This window comes from Ascaphus truei, chromosome 2 (assembly GCF_040206685.1).
Source record: "Ascaphus truei isolate aAscTru1 chromosome 2, aAscTru1.hap1, whole genome shotgun sequence".
Taxonomy (NCBI): domain Eukaryota; kingdom Metazoa; phylum Chordata; class Amphibia; order Anura; family Ascaphidae; genus Ascaphus; species Ascaphus truei.
In genome coordinates, this window is record NC_134484.1 from 131,533,243 (window position 1) to 131,551,329 (window position 18,087).

The 18,087-nt window shown below is 40.2% G+C and overlaps 1 protein-coding gene across 3 annotated transcripts in view; it reads right to left on the bottom strand.

The window, feature by feature from the left end:
* Positions 1-18,087, bottom strand: part of IMPACT (impact RWD domain protein) — a 35,864-nt gene that overhangs the window by 16,663 nt on the left and 1,114 nt on the right. The window contains exons 2-9 of one of the 3 annotated variants that reach the window (XM_075584937.1): positions 16,048-16,176; positions 15,251-15,303; positions 13,217-13,279; positions 10,439-10,524; positions 6,094-6,222; positions 4,107-4,201; positions 2,783-2,856; positions 2,218-2,308 (exon numbers count right to left, since the gene is read on the bottom strand). In XM_075584937.1, the coding sequence (XP_075441052.1) occupies positions 2,218-2,308; positions 2,783-2,856; positions 4,107-4,201; positions 6,094-6,222; positions 10,439-10,524; positions 13,217-13,279; positions 15,251-15,303; positions 16,048-16,176 (720 nt within the window). Of the gene's footprint in view, positions 1-2,217; positions 2,309-2,782; positions 2,857-4,106; positions 4,205-6,093; positions 6,223-10,438; positions 10,525-13,216; positions 13,280-15,250; positions 15,304-16,047; positions 16,177-18,087 lie in introns of all 3 variants that reach the window. The other 2 variants (XM_075584935.1, XM_075584941.1) reach the window with 2 other exon arrangements.

Sequence of the window (18,087 nt, forward strand, 5' to 3'; positions counted from 1 at the left end):
ACAAACCCTGACAGCCACACGTACACACACTGACAGCCGCACGCACACACCCTGACTGACGCACGCACACACCCTGACTGACGCACGCACACACCCTGACTGACGCACGCACACACACTGACGCACGCACACACTGACTGACGCACGCACACACACACACACACTGACTGATTGACGCACTGACTGACACACACACATACATACTGACGCACGCACACAACCCCTCACAGCCGCATGCACACAACCCCTCACAGCCACACGCACACATACACAGACTGACGCGCGCACACACACACACACACACTGACTGCTGCACACACACCCACTGACTGCTGCACACACACACACTGACTGCTGCACACACACACACACACACTGACACAAACAAACACACACACACACTGACACACACACACTGACTGACACACACACACACACTGACTGACGCACGCGCGCACACCCCCACGCGCACACACACACAGACTGACGCGCGCGCGCACACACACAATGAATGGTACACACACACACACTGACACACACACACACGCATACACTGACACACACACACACACTGACACTGACACACACACACACTGACACACACACACACTGACACACACACACTGACACACACACATACACACTGACACTCACACACACACACACACACACTGACTGACACACACTGACTGACACACACACACACACACACACTGACTGACACACACACACTTACTGACGCGCGCGCGCACACCCCCACACCCACACACTGACTGAATGACTGACTGACTGCCGCACGCACACACTGACTGACTGAGGCACACACACACGCACACACTGACTGTGTGTGTGTGTGCGTCAGTCAGTCTGTGTGTGTGTTTGTGTTTCTGCGTCAGACTCACTGACGCGCGCGCACACACACTGACTGACTGACGCACACACAATGACTGACGCACACACACTGCATGAAGCTGTAAAGGAGGGAGGGGGGGAATTGGATTGATGTGAATGGGGGACAAACAGAGAGAGGGGGAGGGGTGAGGAGAGAGAGAGGAGCGGGAACATTACATCCCGGGCAACGCCGGGTCTCTCAGCTAGTATAAAATAAACGTAAAGAGAGGGTGCATACCATTCAATGATGGATACAAAAAAAGGAACAACAGGACAGTCACTCTTATACTCCCAGAAAGTGAATATATATATCATTTACGTGAATCACTATCCGTATTTGAAGTGTGTGTATATAAATATATATATACATACAAATGAGCATACAGTAATATTTCCATTTGCTATTTGCCTTGCTATGGAGGGTTTTTGTCACTTTTTTACTCACATAACTTCACATATACATACATATATAATATATAATATATATATATATATATATATATATATATATATATATATATATATATATATATATATATATATGCATATGCAGTGGAAGTGTATTGTGTGTATTTACCTACACACTCACTCCACATTTCAGTAACATACATATACATCTAAATAATATTCACATATACACGTTTGCTATAAATGGAATTATTACAATTTTACATTATATACATGTGCAATGAATGGAATAAACACTGTAATAAGTTTGAAATCGCCTATCCGAGCTGCTATGCATGGCTGATCCCTTTTCTCCAGCTTCCTTGAATGTACTACTGTATGAGGAAGATCATGTGACCAGATGCTAGTGCACGTTTAGAGAGAGGGAGGGCAGTGCTGACAAAGGGGTGTGCCTGGGTTTGTGACAGGCCATGAAGGGGCAGTGCCTTAGCAAATGGCTGTTAAAATAGAATACAAGAAAATTGGTCTTTCAAAGTTGTTTTTTTAAAAACAGAAAATGCTAAAAGTATTATTTCTTACTACAGAACTGATTTATTAAAAAAAACACACATGCAGGATATAGACTGAACTGCAGCTTTAAACATTGTACAAAACTCACCATGTACCAGAAAGCAGGAGCTGCAAACCTTTACAAATTGACTTGGAATGATAACATTCTGTCAAGTTATAAAAAAACACATGAATTCAATGTGTTGCAGTTTACAGATTTGCTTTACTTTCAGGGCATTTAAAAAGAGACTTATACAGCACATTGTCATTCTGGGAAAAGGCATTAATGACACAATGTAGTTTTCAGCTTCTAAGCAAGTCGAAAGCTGAAGCAATGTTTATTGCTATGTAAACAGGATCGTACCATACCTGCATAAGATGAAGAAGTCGTCCTCCCGCAGCTGTCTCACCATCATCTTCACAATCCTGTAAAAACGTCTGTCTGTCTTCACAGTGTATTCTGGGGAAGATGTGTAATTTAATATGTAGACACTCAATGACGCCCCCTTTCTTAGCCGCCACTCAATGAAGGTAGCAGAAAAAAGAAATTACATTTCACTGATTTTCTCAGAACTTGAAATTGGGAGTTTGTATTTAAATCAACACATTTGTTTCTTCTTGAGCTACATGAGGAAGAATTCCTCAGAATTAGACATAAGACAGCAGACGCTGATAACATTTTCTTAAGCCTAGTACTGTATAATGTGCTCAGAATTGGTGAATATTTATTACATCATGGGAGGGGGGGGGGTGGGGTGGAAGCAATGTATATAGTAAAGTGAGGCTTTTCTGTAGTTCTTTTACATCAACCCACACTGGTACTACAACATGTTGTGAAAATCCACAAATGCTAGTAGATAGAACTTTACAATTTCCTCACAAAAAGTGGTTACATTTCTCAGTGCGGCCGTTCTATCAGGAAGGGTTCACTCACCTGTATGCATAAATGTTGTGAGTAGCAGTAGCTATTTTCTTGTTCTCATAAAGCTTATTTAGAACCAGTTTAACCTACAAAAAAAGAAAACAATACCAAATAAATAACAGGGAAGGTCAAGAAGTAGAAGGAGCCAATAACTACGAAGGTGCAAATTCAAAGGGAGCTCCCATAAGTGAGGAAGGTTGAATTACTGTAGGGTTTTCCTTTTCTCATTACAGAAATGCTAAACATGTACTGTCATACAGCATCATAGTTACAACAAATCTATCATATCTAGGATATGCAATGACGTGGTATATGTGTGCTTGTACACAAATAATAAATATTTATATATTTCACAAGATTTTAATAAATAAATGATTTTATTACCAGGTATAGAATAATGGGTACTACTATAGTGTGAAGTTTACCAGGAAACTACAATGTTAAAACAAAATTATAACACTAGTGGTAATAAGGGTAGGGGGTTTTAAGGTATGGGCTTACCGTATGGGGTTTTAAGGTGGGTAGGGGTTTTGTTTAGGGTAGGGGCTTAGGGAAGAGGGTTTTATGGTAAGGGCTTAGGGTAGGGTGTTTTAGAGTAGGGGTCATCTTGTGTGCTTACAGCTACTCCAGCTGAAGCAGAGCGCTATATAGTGTAGACCGCACCCACAGTTTGGTTGACCACAAATATCCAGTTAGACCTCCCGCTATAGCAGCACCTAATAATGTATCAGAAATGTATGTAAGGGCTGTTATCAGTAGCTGGATGAGGTGATAGAGCATGAACTGTATGTAACCTCTCTATGGGAGTAGCTTTTCATTGTTTAATGCCCAAATGCTTTTTATTGTGTTTATAATCTCATAAACTTGTCATCCTGGCATCCAGTGGGATTTACAGGCAGAATGTATTCATCCGTTTCACTGCAGTTGAATTAAGCAGACACCCAGAAATAGTACTGAACTTTCAAACTTTTGAACTAGTCAGCAGTAAAAACAGCTAGAACAAAAAAAGGTATGGACCACTTGGTAATAATGTTAATTTGATTATTCTGCGACTATTTAGAGTATTGAAAATACAGCTTGGATTGCCTGGAGGTCTTTGCAATTACTTGAATTGATACATTATAATGAACATGAATATCTGTAGAGATATAACTAACAAGATGCTGCACACCCCGCTCCAGAGAGTAAACTCATATGCCTGGTATACGGTCTTTGTAATTCAGTCGTTTTACACGTGGTATCAATGGATATTGTACATTAAACAACTTACCACCCCATAGTGAATAATGCCATTTATTTCACCTTGAAAAGTGTTTACATTTATGACAATACAAACCTGTTTGGGGCTCACCACAGGAGACAAATGTGCCTGAAAACTACTTCTTCGGTCAGTGATTGGTTCGCCATGCATTATTGGGGGCAGTTCTTCATCTACTAAATAATGGAAATGAAAGTCAATCGATGAGATAAAATGATCATACACCAATGTTTGTTTGCACAATACAATTATGCTTGGTATTACACGCTAAAACGACAGTATTTCTGACCTAGGATAACAAATGTTTTGCAATCTCACACAACCAAGCACCCATTACAATTGACACGGAAACCTGGCTTGACCAGTTTTTGAGAATTAATAGATTCAGATTTTTTTTTCTTTCTCCCACAAAAAACGTTGAGAGAAGCTACACGTCACAAGCCATGGGGGAAATAAAAATTGAGCATGGAGTACAAACAAGCCAGATTATTGATTTTCAACAAAAGTGAACAAAATATTGAAAACTGGACAATTGTATTAAGATTTTACAATCTAACGTTCATGCTCATCATCAGCATGAAGCAAAGTAGATGATAAAAAGTGCACCACAATAATTGGAAAATATTCACCACTGTATGAAAACATGGCCAATGAACCATAATTATTTAAAATTATTTTTTTAATTAAGGAAATAGTGAAAAAGACAGTATTCATAAATCAGTTTCCTAGTTTAGAGCTGTTCATCACCCTTTGGGTTCCCCATGACGAAGCTACCACGTTATAAGATCTAGCACTCTAGGCACCTCATCATTTAGAAGCTACCATTAGCTAATTTCCCTGGGATGATTGCGCTATTCACTACTATGAAACACTGAACACGATCTGGCTGGCTGAAGAACGGAAGCGGACAATTTCTCTGCTTCTGTTCCGTCATCAGTGACGCAGCGATCATATGATTGCAAAGTGGCTGAGCCGGAGCATCCGGGAACTCAAAGAGCTAAAGCAGGCCTGTCCAACTCCAGTCCTCGAGGGCCGCAAACAGGTCAGGTTTTCAGGATATCCCTACTTCAGCACAGCTGGCTCAATTAGTGGCTCAGTATGACTGAGTGACTCAGTATGACTGAGCCACTAATTGAGCCAGCGGTGCTGAAGTAGGGATATCCTGAAAACCTGGCCTGTTTGCTGCCCTCGAGGACTGGAGTTGGACAGGCCTGAGCTTAAGTAACATTCTGTGATCAAGATCAAAATCGCATCAAATCGGATTCATTGGCCTGGATTCACTAAACCGCAATGTGGGGAATCGCGCCCTTCCTGGCAATAACATGAATGGCAGGTAACGCTATATTCAGGGTGCGATACCCTGCAAAGTTGCCTAGTGAATCCCTTCCATTATGGTGATTATGGTACTCCGTTTTGACACTCATATGCAAATATATATATTGTGGTTACTTTGGGGGCATATAAATTAGGAGCTTACTGGTTTTCTCTGTTTTGCAATCTTGTACAGCTGGTCACAGCTGATTAAGGGAGGGTGGCTCCTCCTTCCCAGGTTTCAAGCTCACCCCCATCCCACTATGCTTCCAAATGGTTAAGGATCATTCATTTTTCACACACGCAGGTCCATGCATGCAGTTTGGTTGTGACAAATCTAATTCAGAGTGCTTTTCCTGGTATTATGCAGGTAAATAAGAGCTGCAATCAAACTAAGAACTATGCAGCTAATCACAACAGCTTTATTATAAAGTTTTCTTCCTGGTATTATACAGGTTATTAAGAATTTGATTAGTGTTAGGACCTGCACAGATTTGGTCTACCATGGCGTTTGGTGTGCAGGCTTAAGATATTTTGGCCAAAGAATCAAACTAAATGACCATATGTTTTTAGTTTAGATATACATATATAAAGACACACACACACACACACTTTACTGTGTATCTGTGTCATTGGAAGTAGCATTGGGCTCTGTCTGTGTTCTGTCCTTGATTTTGATTGTGGTATTAGACTGATTAACCATAACTCAAAACCATGTTCAAAGAGGAATAAATTAAACAGCAGCATTTAATACCTTCGGAGGAGTCACAAATAGCTAAATGTAATGCGTTTGTGTAACTCTCCTTCAATGACTCATACTCAGATGTAAGTTCACCGTCATCATCTTCGTCAATTTCCTCTGTAGTGTTCTTTAAACATGTGTCTGCAAGAATAGAACAAGTGATTTCATACATTTACTGTATGTATCTGGAACACGCTTCACTCCATAATGGTCAAGAAAAAAAATAACCATATCAACGATGTTTTACTGTGTAAGAAAGAACATTTGCAGTTAGCTAGTTAACACAAGATATAATGTAGAAAATATTGGGTGCGTTAAAGAGATAATGCACACGTTACCATTGTTTTCAAAGACACCGCAATATGTATTGTCGATAAATATCACGGAAGCGTTAATGCATTGCATTTAGCTAATGAGTGCAATAACCTCTGCTACCCCTGTATATCTGTGTGTCTTAAAGGGACAATCAATCTTAGAACCAAAGTGAACTAATTCCAGTGACATGTTTAAGAAGTCTCATCTGGGTAATTGATACTTATTTTACACAAATCTGACACCAATAAGTATTTGTAATTTATTTAAGTTAGACCTGGGAGGGGTGTGAATTTTTCTGCTCCCTTTTGTGAGATGTCACTGTGTGATCAGTAACGGCTTACACAGCAGCAGTCTCCCCTCTCCACCTCCCTCTAAGGGCTCGGCCATGTTAGTTGCTTGCTGGTGGAAGCGCGCTAAGGCGCGCTCCCGCTCAGCACTGAGCCCATACAGCCGCAATTAGAGCGGCTTTAGTAGGGGCTCACCTGCGCTTCCGCGCGCTTGCGGAAGCGCAGGTCTTAGGGGAATTTAAAATTCCCCCGCTTGCCGGCGAGACAGGCCAGTCACGTGAGCGGTTCGCCGCTGACGGCGCGTGCGGTAAGCAACCGCAATGCCAGGGAAAGCACCCACTTTCCCTGAGCCTCAGCGCGCCTCAGCGAGCAAGCAGGGAGCATGGACTCAGCCTAACTGTAAAGGTTCTTTGATAACGACAGGGTGGGATAAGAATAAACACTTGATACTTCCCTATTCAGACATGCCTAAAAAATGTACTTGTAGCAAAGGTTAAAAATATAAATAAAAGTAGCCCAACCTTTGCCATTAACATTGATTGATTTATTTAGGGAAGCCAGTTAGGCCTTGGTTATAACGCAGGCCCGGGCGCGCGATGGTGCGCATGGAGTCACATGCGCCTTTTGCTTGAGCAATCTGTGGACTCTGATTCGCTTGCGATTGGGAGGCGTGACCGTGACATCACCAGGCTGGTTCGCTCTCATTGGCTGAACCGCTTACATGATGCGGCCGTCGCACAAAAAAACTAAATAATTTGTCTCAGGAACTGTATTTTGTTCGCGCTGTCACACTTACTATGCCGCAGCCTTAGACTGTTACACGTTTGTTTTGTGGCGGACTATGTGGATTTTCACCTTTCAAATTCACACAAAATAAACTTCAAAATAATAAAAATATCAGAGTATTGAAGTATCTGCAAAAGTATTGAAATATATACAAATACCTAACCCTGATTAAGGTCCTGCTTTAAGGCCCGAAACATTGGATTTTTATGTGCAACACACTAATTTTGACTCACTTACCTGCAATGTGCTGCTTCTTCTTTTACCTCGATCCTATGTTGGTGGTGTACAGTAAAATAGAGAAGTGTAGCTATATAAATGTTACCATGATTTGTTTCAAAATAGAAAAAAGTGAGACCGAATGGTAAATAGGAAGTGCTGCAGCTCTTGGTGGTGATCTTGGCGGTGACGCGAAGTCAATATTCTATAGGAAAGAGCACAAGAAACACTTCTATGGCGTAATTAAGTAATTTATTATGTGAAAGTTTAAAAGTAATTTAAAAATGCACACTTACAATTACATTGGCTGTTCATATGAACACGGCATACAGGTAACTTTAACCTGATGATTTAGAGGTAAGTCAGTGTAAGGTTTGTCTGCAGGGTTTATCCGGGATCTCGTTCATTCATTCTTCATTATTTTTAAAGACTTATACAGAGAGAAAGCTACTGGATACACTCTCTCAATACGTTATCCCCCCCATGGCTTGAACCTGGATATTGATCTATCTGCTTTTATTAACTAATACATTAAGCTTTTATTAAAATCACTTGTTATATGTACCAGCAATTAACGTTATCACATTGCAGCACTTTATATTCTTACAGTCCTGATCTATTTAATGTCATGTATCCAATTTAATTTATTTTGTGTTTTCTTTATAGTCCTGATCCATTTATTTTATGCATCTTGATTTTATGTATTTATATGGTGGTCTCAATTTGGTATATCTCTATATATCCCCTTTATCCATCATCTACTTTGTATCCCTATAATGTTTGTGATTTAGCTTTTTTATACCCATTCCTTTTAGATTTGGAATTATATCACAATTATTTTAATGAATTATTTAAAATTATTTTAATATATCTGTTCCTCATTAAGTTTTGCTTAGAGAAACAGTCTGGTTCACATCTAGTCAAAATCTATCTTATTAACCCTATATTAGTGTTATTTCATGCATTCACGATATACCCCATCTCCTGTATAGCAGAGATGTAAACACAGTTACATTTCATTCATACAATTAGTAGTTACTATGAATAAAATACATTATTTAAATGAGACTTATGATGGGAGTTCACATCCGCATCCAAGACACCTGAAGAAGTGGGAAGAGCACCCACAAAACGCTTTGAGCGAGAGTGTGAGGAAGCAGGCAGACTTGGCAGAGCTGTGCTGACCTGCGCAGTGAAGACATGGCCGTGGCAGGGCTGAGGAGGTCACATCATCGTCTACCGACTCCGGATACCAGACGGAGGGCATTCACCGACACTGATACGCTGGAGAAGACCCCCCGCGGAAGGAAAGCACTCACCCTGCAGACTTACACTGAGGTACTGTACCTCTAAATCATCAGGTTAAAGTACCTGTATACCGTGTTCATATGACCAGCCACTGCAATTGTAAGTGCACATTTGTTAATTACTTTTAAACCTTCACCTAATAAATTACTTTATTACGCCATAGAAGCGTTTCTTGCATTCTTTCCTATAGAAAAAAAATATTACATAAATATATATTCATATACATATATATATATTTATATATACATATATATATTCATATACATATTATATATTATATACATATATATATTCATATACATATAAATTTATACACACACACATATACGTACAGTGTTCGACAAATCCATTAAAATACAGGCCCGTGGCGACTGGATTTGACCCCGTGGCGACCTCTTCATGGCTGACACCAAGCAGGGTGGGATTGGGAGCGGGACTAGGTGGTGAGTAGATTTTTTGGTTCGGCGAGTAGATTTTTGGGTGATTTGTCAACCACTGTGTATGTATGTATGTATGTATGTATGAATGATGTATGTATGTACAGTATGTATGTATATATATTCACATATACGTTTTATATGTATAAAAGTTCTGGAGAATATATATATATATATATATATATATATATATATATATATATATATATATATATATATATATATATATATATATATTCACATATACGTTTTATATGTATAAAAGTTCTGGAGAATGTTTATATTGGGCCAGGTTTCTTATGTGGTACATGCACTCTATTAAAGAAGGTCGTTTTGTTTTAAAGACTACAGCCCATATTTACTAAACGGTGCCATTTCATAAAATACCTTCTGGCACCAAAAGACACCCTTCTGCCCATTCCCTTAAATGGGCACTAAGGTATCTTCCCATGCAAGGTGCCATATAGAGAAACAGCACTTAGTAACTATGGGCATACGTTGTTTAATGACTAGGGTAATAGATGAGCAAACAAAAAAAATGGTTTCCTCTTACAAGTCAGAAAGACATTTCTCAGCAAGGTTACAGTAGCTCAGGGCCTCAAATGACGCCGCAGGGTCATGTGACGTTGCGTTGCCATGGCAACGTGACATCATGACGCCAGGACGTCTGAATCAAGGCAAGCGCAAGGAGAGGGGGACAGATGGCAGGGGGGCGCAGGGGAAAAAAATATTGCGCTCCCCTGATTTACAAGACATTGCATGTACAGTTAAAGATAATATATATTATAGGCGTATTTAACCGTTACAGACCAGATTAAAATATATGAGACAGCCTTAGTTTTGGTTTTTATAGGGCTTATGTTACCATCCCACAATTACACGGTTGACTTTTTACAATACCACATTTTTATAGTGGTATGTAAAGTTACCGCTAACACGAGATAAAATATTACATTAGAAGGGATTTTGCGGGGTATGTGTGCAATAATAAAAATTCTATACAGTAACCTGGATCAGAGGTCAGAGATTTCTCAGTCAAAACGTCTCTTATTTTTTCCACCCATTGATAAAGGATGTTCTCACCAAGGTTGTGCCTGCAACAATCAACAGTAAAGCATTGCATCAAGACTTGATTCTCATATGCTAGTTGTACAGTATGTAACACAGAAAGTAAAACATAGTATTCATGACCATCCGAAATGCCAACCATTGCTCTCATCAATGCTTTTGTTGCTTTCTCAAAATACATTTTACACACCCAGACATCTCTCTCTGGGGAAGTAGGAGAGATTATAGCAGAAATGTATTAAATATTTGCAGAGATTTGTATTGAGCCACCTTGAAAATTACAGTATAATGATGATGTTTATTCATATATATTTCATCCTCTCTATAGCTCCTCAATTCTAAAGTGCAAAAATCTTCAAAGCATCATCATAATATTGTTAATGGTTGGAAGAGGTTAGGGAAGTGAGGGTCTGCAGTCAGTACAGTCAAAATGTGCTGTGGTCTACGGGTTTAAAAAAAAACAAAACAGAATATGTGACAAAACAACTATTAGGTTAAAAGTATTTCATTAGTCAGTGCTATGGACAAGTTGCTTTCCTTTATGCTGTGAAGCTTTCGTCCGAGTGTAAAAGGGTTTAGACACCATCTGCTCCAGCACGAGTATGACAGAATACTGTACTAATGGAACCTGTGCACTATGCTGATTTCCAGTGGCTCATCCTGAAAATAACCAGTAGTTTTATTGAAGGCCAGTTATTGGAGATTTAGAGTTCATTCATATATTTTATTAAAATGAATAAGATTTTTTTATTAATCTATCTAGCTTGGTCCGAGTTACGGCAAATGTTCCTACAATTGGTGAGAAGTAGGTAATGTAATGAAAGACGCTGGGAAAATCAGATGGCTGCATGAACACAAAAAAATAAATATGGAAGTGAAATTTTTATTAAGATTCCTAGCAATGTTATGACTGACAACAAAAAGTTATTTTTGCACAAAGTTTACATTTTATGAAATACGAGTGGGGCTTAAAATGAAAGCAAGAAAGATATATAATGTGTACATGTGATAGTTAAACCCCTTAGTCGCCATGAAGAATAAAAGTGGATATATTATAACAGGGCAGTGGTGCTATGGGAGATACCCTAGTTCAGCTAAGGTGATGTATTTCTCTCCTATTTTCACCATTACAAAATTGTACCAATTGACTGATGCCATCTGCTGGAATATTACAATAATGCAGAATTGTTCCACTTGTGGAAAAAAAAAAATAGACAACCATTTTCACAGGCATACAGCCAGCTAAAAATGCCAATTTTATACTAAAATGATGCACTAAGCAGCATCTTGAACATGTGTCTCTAAGCATCAAGGTATCACGTTATTCTGACCTACGCTGCCTTGGTTAGATCAGCAAGCAATATGGGAGTGATTGCAAGAGGAAAATACAGGAGTTACTAGACACCTGTATTTCAATGACACATTTTATGTTTTATACAGTATGTTGAGAGCAAAATAATGTCTCTGCTCTCTAGCCAAGGAAAGAATTGAAGAATGTGCATTTTTTCAATGAAGGCTATCTGGTATATATCTGACATCCAACGCCCCCCTCCAACCCTATTGAGACCAGCTGTGCGGCTGGACCAATCTCCAAGCTAACACCCCCTAACCTTAATGAGATCAGCTGTGTGGCTGGACAATACCCCACCCTGATGCATACTCCATCCCAAAATAAGCAGATACTTTACCTTTTGTTTCAACATTGACCTTCACTCCCTCTAGATTATAAGTTCTCACTACCTGTAGTATCTGTTTATGCATGTTTGTCCTTATACTGTAGTGCCAACGAGTATTCTAAAACAAACCTGGGGCAATCACCAACAAGACCCAGGTACATGCTGGGTACATGCTGCAACATTTCAGTGACATTTCTGCAGACAGACTAATGGCCCATCGGATTAACAGCAGGGGTCCCTGGCAGTCCCATTCAAACTGAATGGGACTGCCAGGGACTCCTGCTGTGTTAATCCGATGGGCCATTAGTCTCTGCAGAAATGTCACTGAAATGTTTGCAGCATGTACCCAGAATGTACCTGGATCTTGTTAGTGATAGCCCCAGATTTTCCAAGGCAAGTTTAAGGCAAGTTTTAGAATACTCATCGGCGCACCTGTATGGTACGCACCTGTATGTTTATGTAATATACATCTTTCTGTACCCACCACTGTACCTTGCTGCAGAATATGTTGGTGCTTTAATAATAAACAATAATTATAAAGAATAAATGTTGGGTGTAGGTAACAATGAAGGGGATATGAAGGCAGATAGAATATTTATTGCCCTTCAATTAAAGTAAAAGGATAGATTCTATTGGTTGTAAATATTATATTGTTACTCTAGACTGCTGTGGCTGCTATGCCTCAGGTTATTGTGGGAAAAGGGTGCATAGAAGAATTGAAAACAAAACACAAGATATACTAAGGATATATTTATAGTTGAACTGCAATCATTACTAAAAAGTAAAAGGAAGGCGCAGATGTAGGTACTTTGACACACTTTTAAATAGTGATGGGTTATTTTGTTACAGTGAACAGAATAAGATTGGTAACCTCAGCTACAAAGCTCTGCTTGTTTGCTGCTCTATAAAATGTTGGTTGATGTAAGTTCCTGTTAGGACCCCACTAACCAAGTGCAAACATTTCCAGGTGTGAACATACAGTACAGTATATTTGTAATTGAACTGGATAAATTTGGAATATGTAAATTCCTCCTGTACTCACAGATAGATTTCTTCCAGGCTACGTGATAATACCATGCGATCTTGACCCCTAAGCCAAGGAGCACTGAAAAGGCAGAACAAAATATATAATTAGGACTGCTTTTCGATTTTCACATCCATGGGACAACTGGACCTATGGATGATGCACAAAAAGATGCCACTTGGGCTTTGGTCTGCCACATATTCATAGGCAATTCAGATCTGAAAGGTAAATTGTGTTCACATACAGTATGAATATGCATAGTGGATCATCCCTGCTGTAATGATATTTTAATGTTAACATGCTGGAGACTATTTTTTTAAGAGCCACTGATTTTACAAATGCATGTAAAGCTTTTGTATTATTTAGCAGAGAAAAGATTTGTGAAATATTCAGAGATCATGTATAAACTATCTGTTAAAAGTTGACATGGCAATCCATCAGAAAGCCTACTCACACACGTATGTACAGTATATATATATATATATATATATATATATATATATATATATAGTGCTCGACAAACCCGGTCGCCCACTCGCCAGGCGCGAACGGAAATTGGCTGGTGGCCAGCTACTTTTTCCTCCTGCTCTGCGCAAATTTATTTATTTATTTTAAATAAATAAATAACAAACAAAAAAATATCCTCCTGGCTGATTGGCCAATTGGTCGTGACGCAGGATGGAGCCCTTCTCTGCAGGGGTAAGTAATGGCTGCTCCAGCTCCATGCACACGCGGTCCCTGTCTCCTGCCCGCGCTTCCCCCCCTCATCCCCTCAGTCTCCTCTCCTGTCCCCGTGGCTGCTCGCGCGGTGCAGGAGATACCAGCGGGCGATTTCCCCCCTCCCCCCGCTTGCCCTCCGGTTCCGCTCCTGTCCCCGTGGCTGCTCGCGCGGGGCAGGAGATGACAGCTGGCGATCTCCTTCTTCTCCTTCTTCTTCTCCTTCTTCTTCTCCTCCTCCTCCTCCTCCTCCTCCTCCTCCTCCTCCTCCTCCTCCTCCTTCTTCTCCTCCTCCTCCTCCTCCCCCCCCCCCATCCCGGTTGCCCTCCGGTCCCCGCTTTCCCCTTGGTCCCCGTGGCTGTCTCCGCTTCCCCCCCCCCCCCACCCCACAAATTAAAAAAAATAAATAAATAACAAAAAAATATCCTCCTGTCTGATTGGTCCTGACGCGGAATGGAGCCCTTCTCTGCAGGGGTAAGTAATGGCTGCTCCTGCTCCATGCGCGCGGTCCCTGTCTCCTGCCCGCGCTTATCCCCTCAGTCTCCGCTCCTGTCCCCGTGGCTGCAAGCGCGGGGCAGGAGATGTAAGCCCCCCCCGGTCCCGCTTGCCCCCGGTGCCCGTAGCTGCTCGCGCGGGGAAGGAGATGCCAGCAGGTGTGTTTCCCTCGGTCCCCATGGCTGTCTCCGCTTCCCCCCCTCTCCGCTCCCCCCTCCCCCCACAAAGTGTGTGTGAGAGTGTGTATGAGAGAGAGAGAACGTGTAGGACACCAGAGGTACCCCCCACCCAGTCAGTCATCCCCCCACCCAGTCAGTCATATTTTTTATATTCCAAAAAACAGCCGGGGCACTCCACTTGAAAGTAAACAAAGTTTGGTGCTTATCCCATAACACAATAATAGACCATACGATACCGGTTGAAGCACGACATCAAGGGACAGCACACAGGTAAGTTGATCACAAGTTCTTTGTATTGAAAAAAAAGACACAAAAAACGACGTTTCGGTCCCCCAGTGGGACCTTTCTCAACCCCCCCCCCCACTGGGGGACCGTCGTTTTTTGTGTCTCTTTTTCAATACAAAGAACTTGTGATCAACTTACCTGTGTGCTGTCCCTTGATGTCGTGCTTCAACCGGTATCGTATGGTCTATTATTGTGTTATGGGATAGATTTTATATATAATGCTTTATTTTACTCTCTGCAGAATTTTTGTTCCTTAAAATTAGAAATATGCGAGTTTTTAATCTTTAAAAATTTAACATAATTGGTTTGAATGGCAGCCCTATATTTATTCCTTCACATTAACTACAGTAACTGATTATCAAGTATCGGTGCTTACTTTAGTTGATAAATAGGTGGTGCTGCAGTCGGATATTCAGGAGGAAGGATAACCTGAAACACAGTATGAAACAATGTGCCAAAGGCAACAAAATAGACAACAATACAACAAATTGTTTTTGCTTTTCTGTGTTTCATTTCATAATTCATGGTTAGCCAAAACCAAACTTGCTTAATTAAATCACAAAGCCTATTCTGTCTGAATACTGTAGTAAATACCACAGCCCATACGTCATGGGGATATGAACAGTGGCCACGACTTTCCTATTCCTTCATAGGGGATCCCTGATATCATATTTAAGATGCCATCAAAAATTGTACATCTTACCCTTAGAAAAGAAGTACAAAGTCAGTGGAATATCTCAGACAACCGTTGTAATTGCCAGAATGATTAATTTTTCTTTATGCAAGAAGTGATACAGTAAGCTTATGAATTAGCACATTCATAATACTGTATATTATCATCAACATGCGAAGCGTGTCGAGTTCTATTTACAGTCTCTTGAGTGTGTATCTAGGCAACTTTGCAAAGCAGGAAACTTCAGCAAGAGCATGAACAAGGAGAGTAAAGAATTGTTAAGTAACATCTGTGTAACATGCTTAGGGATTAGGTTGGATGGTCAAGTTAGCTATTAAAATCACAAAGCAAAGCCATATTTTGTAGGTAACTTCACATCATTATTGAAATGGAATAGTTTATATGACCAACTGTAAATGGATACTAACCACATTTACACAAATTTGACCTAATGAAGAGAAAAACGAGAAATACTAAACCTCTAATTATTTAAATTGTACCTGTAAACAAAGGGTCCATTTCAGTCGATCTGATGAATCAGAGATTGTGATGCAAAATATCCTTGCGGCTTCATCAATCACACACCATTCATCTCCATATATAGAAGCCAAAGCTTCAATCTCATCAATCTTAGAAAAGAAAAAAATTAGACTGTCACAACTACAGATGTTATTAGTAGTTATTGGTATAGATTGAAAACCTAAATTAGAAGCATCTGGTACTCTCAGAGTAATAGTGAGGCTGCAGTTATGACTCTCAGGATTCATGCCCAAAGAAATGGAAATGTAATCTCACAAATGATCATATGTTGAGATTGAAACAACCCCCTTTCTTCTGCCACTTAAAAATCAATCGTTTTTAATCGCTAGATTTTACATAATACTATAAGTAAGTAGAAGTTGATTTGGTTCATTATAAGTCTGGATAGGCCAGCGGTGCGCAAACTGGGGGGCACGAGACTGACTGCGGGGGGAGCGGGGTTCACAGAGGCCCCGCGAGCTTCCCGAAGGCACTTAAATTAAGTGCCGGGGAAGCGGCGAAGGCCTCGGTAAACCTCACTTACCTTGGCTCCGGCGGCTTCTTAGACGTCATGACGCCGAGGTAAGAGGATTTTACAAAACAGAAAATTGTCAAAAGTGTCAAATATATAAAAAAAAAGGATGAGTAAATGTAACCCTTTGCCTTGTGTTGAAGGCCACCTGGCAGCAAAGGGGTTAATACATGAGGAACCATAGTTAATCCACTGTCCTAAGAAGTGGAGAACATTTTTTTTTGGGGGGGGGGGGGCTCTAGTCTAAACTGAGTAAGTCTATTTCAGGGGTGACCAGCCTGTCACGACGGCATTTGGAAGGTCACCTGAAGCCACAAAAACGAGAGAAAAATAAAATTTAAATAAAACGATAAGGAAAGGAACACTAAGAAATCCTTAAAGTTAAAAAAAACCTGACAGTGGAAACTTATGAATATTAACATACATTTTGAATGATTAAACATAAATTAAATAAATTGAAATGATTGAATTACATTTAAGTTATTCCCCATATTTGTTTTGTGAACAGATGATTTCAGCAATTAACCTTGTTAATAATCGGTACAGATCGGTAATTGACAGACACCCATGTGGGCGCCGTCTGCTTATGCTTCTGTTATTAACCTCGAAAATCAATCCTAATATTGAGAAACTGTTCATGCAAATTTAGAAATCACATTGAGACATTTTAAATTCAGATTCTTTTTTTTTTTAATTTCAAGTTTTCTTCTCTTTTCAATAAAAAAATGTTCGCAATGCAGGTATATCCCTATATCTAGATTAAAATATTCTGAATGTTGTCATTTATGTTGTATTACGAATGCTATATACTGTATGTACAAATGCTGTCCCCTTCCCCCAAATGTGATATTACCAACTATCTGTATCTATGCACCCCCCGTACCCCTTTTTTTCTTTTATGTATCCTTTCCCCATAATCTTTGAAAACAATTCAATAAAAATTCAAGTAACAAAAAAAAAATGTTTGTAATATTTTAAAAAAAATATTATTATCTTTGGGTACTTTTGGCATTATTTAGTTTAGGTTTTAGCTATTAATGGAAACCGGATGCATGGGGCAGTAGGACCACTGCCCGCTTATTGGCCCGCCTAAAACAAAGGTTGTACCCCCGTAGCTTATCTCCCTGATGCACGTTTTATGTGTATATGTTATAGGAATGCATTAGACCAGCTTTGCGCAAACTGGGCGGTTGGGTAGGCCCGCGCTCTTCCCCAAGACATTTAAATTAAATGCCGGGGGTTTCCGTGAGGCCTCTGTAACCTACTTACTGGGATTCCGTAGAGTGTTGTGCCGCGTTGCCATGGCAACGGTCATTTGACGCCGGTCAAAAAGTAAGGGGGGCGCGAGTACCTGGGGGAGCAGGCGGGGGGGGAAGCAGGCAGGGGGGGGGAGCGGCGCAGCTCAAAAAGTTGCGCTCCCCTGCCTTAGACAAGAAGATTCTACGTTATCCTATTACCATTAAAGAAAAATACAAGTGATAGTTCCGAT